Genomic DNA, 7,496 nt, shown 5'->3' with positions numbered 1-7,496 from the left:
GCTGCAGTCGAGGGTTAGGAGCGGCTCGGACATTCACGATCTCCATTATTGTATGGTAGTGATATAGGCAGAAATGGTACGTCATATCAATGTCCTGCCACTATGTTCAAACACCTACAGATCCGCTTCTCAAGAGACTCTTATATTCTCCCAGGACCATTCATGTGAAATAGCCAAAGCCATAAACAATTGACCACGTCATGAAGAAAGGATGGAGACTTCCTTTGATCTGAAATAGCAGATAATAAGACCTATAGCATCTATGAAGGTATATGAAATAGTGTTTGTATATATTACACACACACTGCAAACACATACATACAGTTCTGTGCAAAAATTTTAGGCAAGAGTGGGAAAAAAAAATGCCGTAAAGTAAAAAGGCTTTTAAAAATAGAAATGTTTGCATTTTTTTCAATTAATAAAAACTATTAAGTGAATGAACTAAAGAGAAATCTAAATCACATCAATATTTTGTGACAGCCCTTTGCTGCCAAAACAGCATCAATTCTTCTCGGGACACTGGTCACTTACACGCAGTTTTTGAAGGCATTTGGCAGAGGTTCTTCCAAACATCTTGGAAAACTAACCCCAGATCTTCTGTTTATGAGGCTTGTGTAAAACCTTCTGTCTCTTCATGTAATCCCAGACAGACTGGATGATTTTGAGATCATTACTCTGGAGTCGTATCATGACTTCTAGGCCTCACACGGGTCCTTCTCCCAGCCATACACATTCGTCTGAGCGCTCCTGTGTTGCCTATGAATAAGCTCCTGCGAAACATGCTCCTGCCATGGATATGGGCAGGTTTGGCCAACATTGGCCTAATGTGTATGGGCGGCTAGTGTAAGAGGAAACTTATTCAGAGGATTCGGCCTACAGAGCAGAATGCTCCAGCTCTCACAATGGAACTGAGAGGCCTGTTACAAAAATAAAGAAAGATCTGCTTGCTACAGAGAATCAGATTATTGAGAGTGGTGATTGCGAGAGTTCCTCTTATTAGACAGCACCGCTGTTACACAAGGACCAGACAGCTACAGTTTGTAAACAACAAAATCCATTTAGGTTCATCCTGAGTACATAGTTGGCGCAGACAGAAAATATCCTAGTTGTCTTCTCTCATATGATTAGTTCAGTATTGATCTGGCAACAACTTTACCACCGCAGACTTCAGAGTGCTATTAACCATCTGCTCACGGTATAAATAGGAAGAGCTGCCTGGAAAAAGAGATCACAGTGTAAAAGAGCGAGCGCAAGAGTGTGAGGAAAGCAAGCAAGGAAAGCGAGCAAATACGAGAAGAGCATGGAAGAGAGGAAAGCGAGGGGGATGGACAGCGAACAAGAGGAAGAGCAATCGAGTGCAAGGAGATGAGCGAGAGCTCAATCCAGAAGGAAAGCAAGAGAGCTCATTCCAAAAAAAGAGCTAGAGCGTGCAAGAGATCTCATTCCAGAAAAAGAGCTAGACAGTGCAAGAGATCTCATTCCAGAAAAAGAGCTAGACAGTGCAAGAGATCTCATTCCAGAAGGAAAGCAAGAGATCTCATTCCAGAAAAAGAGCTAGACAGTGCAAGAGATCTCATTCCAGAAGGAAAGCAAGAGAGCTCATTCCAGAAAAAGAGCTAGACAGTGTAAGAGATCTCATTCCAGAAGGAGCACTAGAGAGTGCAAGAGATCTCATTCCAGAAAAAGAGCTAGAGAGTGCAAGAGATCTCATTCCAGAAGGAGCACTAGAGAGTGCAAGAGATCTCATTCCAGAAAAAGAGCTAGAGAGTGCAAGAGATCTCATTCCAGAAGGAGCGCTAGAAAGTGCAAGAGAGCTCATTCCAGAAAAAGAACTAGAGTGTGCAAGAGATCTCATTCCAGAAAGAGAGCTAGACAGTGCAAGAGAGCTCATTCCAGAAGGAGAGCTAGAGAGCTCATTCCAGAAGGAGAGCTAGAGAGCTCATTCCAGAAGGAGAGCTAGAGAGCTCATTCCAGAAGGAGAGCTAGAGAGCTCATTCCAGAAGGAGAGCTAGAGAGCTCATTCCAGAAGGAAAGCAAGAGAGCTCATTCCAGAAGGAAAGCAAGAGAGCTCATTCCAGAAAAATAGCTAGACAGTGCAAGAGATCTCATTCCAGAAGGAGCGCTGGAGAGTGCAAGAGATCTCATTCCAGAAAAAGAGCTAGAGTGCAAGAGATCTCATTCCAGAAGGAGAGCTAGAAAGTGCAAGAGAGCTCATTCCAGAAAAAGAGCTAGAGCGTGCAAGAGATCTCATTCCAGAAAGAGCTAGACAGTGCAAGAGATCTCATTCCAGAAAAAGAGCTAGACAGTGCAAGAGATCTCATTCCAGAAAAAGAGCTAGACAGTGCAAGAGATCTCATTCCAGAAGGAAAGCAAGAGAGCTCATTCCAGAAAAAGAGCTAGACAGTGCAAGAGATCTCATTCCAGAAGGAAAGCAAGAGATCTCATTCCAGAAGGAAAGCAAGAGAGCTCATTCCAGAAGGAGAGCTAGAGAGCTCATTCCAGAAGGAAAGCAAGAGAGCTCATTCCAGAAAAATAGCTAGACAGTGCAAGAGATCTCATTCCAGAAGGAGCGCTGGAGAGTGCAAGAGATCTCATTCCAGAAAAAGAGCTAGAGTGCAAGAGATCTCATTCCAGAAGGAGAGCTAGAAAGTGCAAGAGAGCTCATTCCAGAAAAAGAGCTAGAGCGTGCAAGAGATCTCATTCCAGAAAGAGCTAGACAGTGCAAGAGATCTCATTCCAGAAAAAGAGCTAGACAGTGCAAGAGATCTCATTCCAGAAAAAGAGCTAGCCAGTGCAAGAGATCTCATTCCAGAAAAAGAGCTAGACAGTGCAAGAGATCTCATTCCAGAAGGAAAGCAAGAGAGCTCATTCCAGAAAAAGAGCTAGACAGTGCAAGAGATCTCATTCCAGAAGGAAAGCAAGAGAGCTCATTCCAGAAGGAAAGCAAGAGAGCTCATTCCAGAAGGAAAGTAAGAGAGCTCATTCCAGAAAAAGAGCTGGAGAGTGCAAGAGATCTCATTCCAGAAGGAGCACTAGAGAGTGCAAGAGATCTCATTCCAGAAAAAGAGCTAGAGAGTGCAAGAGATCTCATTCCAGAAGGAGAGCTAGAAAGTGCAAGAGAGCTCATTCCAGAAAAAGAGCTAGACAGTGCAAGAGATCTCATTCCAGAAGGAAAGCAAGAGAGCTCATTCCAGAAAAAGAGCTAGACAGTGCAAGAGATCTCATTCCAGAAGGAGAGCTAGAGAGCTCATTCCAGAAGGAAAGCAAGAGAGCTCATTCCAGAAGGAAAGCAAGAGAGCTCATTCCAGAAGGAGAGCTAGAGCTCATTCCAGAAGGAGAGCTAGAGCTCATTCCAGAAGGAGCGCTAGAGAGTGCAAGAGATCTCATTCCAGAAGGAGAGCTAGAAAGTGCAAGAGAGCTCATTCCAGAAGGAGCGCTAGAGAGCTCATTCCAGAAGGAGCGCTAGAGAGTGCAAGAGAGCTCATTCCAGAAGGAGAGCTAGAGAGAGCGAGAGTTCATTCCAGAAGGAGAGCTAGAGAGTTCATTCCAGAAGGAGAGCTAGAGAGTTCATTCCAGAAGGAGAGCTAGAGAGCTCATTCCAGAAGGAGAGCTAGAGAGCTCATTCCAGAAGGAGAGCTAGAGAGCTCATTCCAGAAGGAGAGCTAGAGAGCTCATTCCAGAACGAGAGCTAGAGAGCTCATTCCAGAACGAGAGCTAGAGAGCTCATGCCAGAACGAGAGCTAGAGAGCACAAGAGAGCTCATTCCAGAAGGAGAGCTAGACAGCGCAAGAGAGGTCATTCCAGAAGGAGAGCTAAAAAGTGCAAGAGAGCTCATTCCAGAAGGAGCACTAGAGAGCTCATTCCAGAAGGAAAGCAAGAGTGCAATAGAGCTCATTCCAGAAGGAGAGCTAGAGAGCTCATTCCAGAAGGAGAGCTAGACAGCGCAAGAGAGCTCATTCCAGAAGGAAAGCAAGAGAGCTAATTTCAGAAAGAAAGCGAGAGAGCTCATTCCGGAAGGGAAGCAAGATGGCTCATTCCAGAAAGAGAGCTAGAGTGAAAGAGAGCTCGTTCCAGAAGGAAAGCAAGAGAACTCGTTCTAGAAAGAGAGCAAGTGAGTGTGAAAAGCATAACAAGCGAATACGTAAGGAGGAGAGAAGCAGACAGAGTGTGGGAAGGTGAGCTAATGAGCAAGAGATGGAAAGCAGACGAGCAAGCGAAAGATCAGGTGGTCGAGAAAAATAGTGAGAAAACAAGAAAGAGGGGGGGGGGGAAGTGAGAAGGCAAGAGAAAAGGAGAGTGAGAGACAAAGTGTGAGATTTGAGATATTTCTCTTGCACCTTCCAGATGTGTAGTCACCCAGCTTTCCTACAGCAAGCGTGCGCCTTTTAGCAGAAATAGCAGAGCAGATGTTGGATATGATTTGTCTGATGCACCAGTCAGTCAAAGCAAAGGCCCGTTCCTGTGACAAACCTACTGCTTGTATGGAAAGTATTCAGACCCCTTTAAATTTTTCACTCTTTGTTTCATTGCAGCCATTTGGTAAATTCTAAAAAGTTCATTTTTTTTTTCTCATTAAAGTCCACTCTGCACCCCATCTTTACTGAAAAACACAGAAATGTAGAAATTTTTCCAAATTTATTAAAATAGAAAAACTGAAATATCACATGGTCTTAAGTATTCAGACCCTTTTCTCAGACACTCATATTTAAGTCACATGCTGTCCATTTCCTTGTGATCCTCCTTGAGATGGTTCTACTCCTTCATTGGAGTCCAGCTGTGTTTAATTAAACTGATAGGACTTGATTTGGAAAGGCACACACCTGTCTATGTAAGACCTCACAGCTCACAGTGCATGTCAGACCAAATGAGAATCATGAGCTCAAAGGAACTGCCCAAGGACCTCAGAGACAGAATTGTGGCAAGGCACAGATCTGGCCAAGGTTATAAAAGAATTTCTGCATTACTCAACGTTCCTAAGAGCACAGTGGCCTTCATAATCCTTAAATGGAAGAAGTTTGGGACCACCAGAAGTCTTCCTAGACCTGGCCGTCCAGCCAAACTGAGCAATCGTGGGAGAAGAGCCTTGGTGAGAGAGATAAAGAAGAACCCCAAGATCACTGTGACTGAGCTCCAGAGATGCAGTAGGGAGATGGAAGAAAGTTCCACAAAGTCAACTATCACTGCAGCCCTCCACCAGTCCGGCCTTTATGGCAGAGTGGCCCGACGGAAGCCTCTCCTCAGTGCAAGACATATGAAAGCCTGCATAGAGTTTGCTCAAAAACCCATGAAGGACTCCCAAACTATGAGAAATAAGATTCTCCAGTCTGATGAGAAGAAGATAGAACTTTTTGGTGATAATTCTAAGCGGTATGTGTGGAGAAAACCAGGCACTGCTCATCACCTGCCCAATACAATCCCAACAGTGAAACATGGTGGTGGCAGCATCATGCTATGGGGGTGTTTTTCTGCTGCAGGGACAGGACGACTGGTTTTAATTAAAGGAAACATGAATGCGGCCAAGTACAGAGATATCCTGGATGAAAACCTCTTCCAGAGTGCTCTGGACCTCAGACTTGGCCAAAGGTTCACCTTCCAACAAGACAACAACCCTAAGCACACAGTTAAAATAACAAAGGAGTGGCTTCAGAACAACTCTGTGACCATTCTTGACTGGCCCAGCCAGAGCCCTGACCTAAACCCAATTAAGCATCTCTGGAGAGACCTGAAAATGGCTGTCCACCAACGTTCACCATCCAACCTGACGGAACTGGAGAGGATCTGCAAGGAAGAATGGCAGAGGATCCCCAAATCCAGGTGTGAAAAACTTGTTGCATCATTCCCAAGAAGACTCATGGCTGTACTAGCTCAAAAGGGGGCTTCTACTCAATACTGAGCAAAGGGTCTGCACCTACTGTATCCTCACCCATCCCTTCTAGAATGTGAGCCCTCGCGGGCAGGGTCCTCGCTCCTCCTGTACCAGTCGCTGACTCGTCTTGTTAAGATTATGTAAATGCTTTTGTTATGTATATCCCTATCACATGTAAAGCGCCATGGAATAAATGGCGCTATAATAATAATACTTATGACCATGTGATATTTCAATTTTTCTTTTTTAATAAATTTCCAAAAATTTCTACATTTCTGTTTTTTTTCAGTCAAGATGGGGTGCAGAGTGTACTTTAATGAGAAAAAAATAACTTTTTAGAATTTACCAAATGGCTGCAATGAAACAAAGAGTGAAAAATGTAAACGGGGTCTGAATACTTTCTGTACCCACTGTATACTGATGTTAGGGAAGTAAATGGAAAAAATGACAGCAGAGATCCTATTACTAAATTAAGATTTATTAAAAATGTCATGGACATATACATATAAAAAAACACATATATTACATTTGATTCAGGAAAATAGGAACAAACAGGAGATATTTTACTCTTGACTCCTGATTTGGAGGGTTAAGAAATAAAGTGGACATGATGACCGGCATTTGACAGATGACGTGTTTTATTCTGGCCGCGCTTTAGCTATAGTCCTGCACCAGTACCGGGAACGTGTCTCCCCCCTCACACAGCTGGGTGTAGATCGCCCTGAACGGCAGGCAGGAGGTGGGGGCGCTCTCACCCCAGGATTGTGCTTCGACGAGCAGCTCTTCACTGAACACCTGGGAGAGATCACAGCTTTACACTAATGGCTCATTTACAGGGTGAAGGTAGCACAGCCACAATTACACGCTATTAATGTGAACAAAGTGGATCCATGGATGCGGAAACTCGGGAAGAAGGTAATCAAGAGGTGAGAAAAAACAAAGTAATCATAAAGAGGCAGGGTAATCACACGCAGACGTAGAAGAGGAGGAAAAGAACGGCGAACAGATGAAGGAGGGAGAAGCAAGATAATAATAGAGATGAGGTGTGGGGCGCACACAAGGAGAGACTCAATGGAAATGGAAACTAGTGGCAGGGATATATAGATAAGGGGGAAGATGGTGATTAGGAATAGAGGGAGCCAGAAAAAAAAGGAGCCAGAGAAGTAAATCGGACATCCACAGAGGTTGTGGGGCACACACGAGCGACCCAAAGAGGCGTGGGGCGCACGCGAGTGACTCCGAGGCGTGGGGCGCACGCGAGTGACTCCGAGGCGTGGGGCGCACGCGAGTGACTCCGAGGCGTGGGGCGCACGCGAGTGACTCCGAGGCGTGGGGCGCACGCGAGTGACTCCGAGGCGTGGGGCGCACGCGAGTGACTCCGAGGCGTGGGGCGCACGCGAGTGACTCCGAGGCGTGGGGCGCACGCGAGTGACTCCGAGGCGTGGGGCGCACGCGAGTGACTCCGAGGCGTGGGGCGCACGCGAGTGACTCCGAGGCGTGGGGCGCACGCGAGTGACTCCGAGGCGTGGGGCGCACGCGAGTGACTCCGAGGCGTGGGGCGCACGCGAGTGACTCCGAGGCGTGGGGCGCACGCGAGTGACTCCGAGGCGTGGGGCGCACGCGAGTGACT

The 7,496-nt window shown here is 45.9% G+C and overlaps 1 protein-coding gene across 1 annotated transcript in view; it reads right to left on the bottom strand.

The window, feature by feature from the left end:
• Nucleotides 1–6,328: 6,328 nt before the first annotated feature.
• Nucleotides 6,329–7,496, bottom strand: part of TEDC2 (tubulin epsilon and delta complex 2) — a 34,864-nt gene continuing 33,696 nt past the window's right edge. The window contains exon 11 of the mRNA XM_073648225.1: nucleotides 6,329–6,661. Within this exon, the coding sequence (XP_073504326.1) occupies nucleotides 6,521–6,661 (141 nt within the window). The 3' untranslated portion in view covers nucleotides 6,329–6,520. The remainder of the gene's footprint in view (nucleotides 6,662–7,496) is intronic.

The sequence above is a fragment of the Phyllobates terribilis genome, unplaced genomic scaffold, assembly GCF_046119375.1.
Source record: "Phyllobates terribilis strain yellow unplaced genomic scaffold, ASM4611937v1 Scaffold_9__5_contigs__length_417890890, whole genome shotgun sequence".
Lineage (NCBI taxonomy): Eukaryota > Metazoa > Chordata > Amphibia > Anura > Dendrobatidae > Phyllobates > Phyllobates terribilis.
Note: the sequence above shows the minus strand (reverse complement) of the source record. Positions and strands in the feature narration are given on the sequence as shown.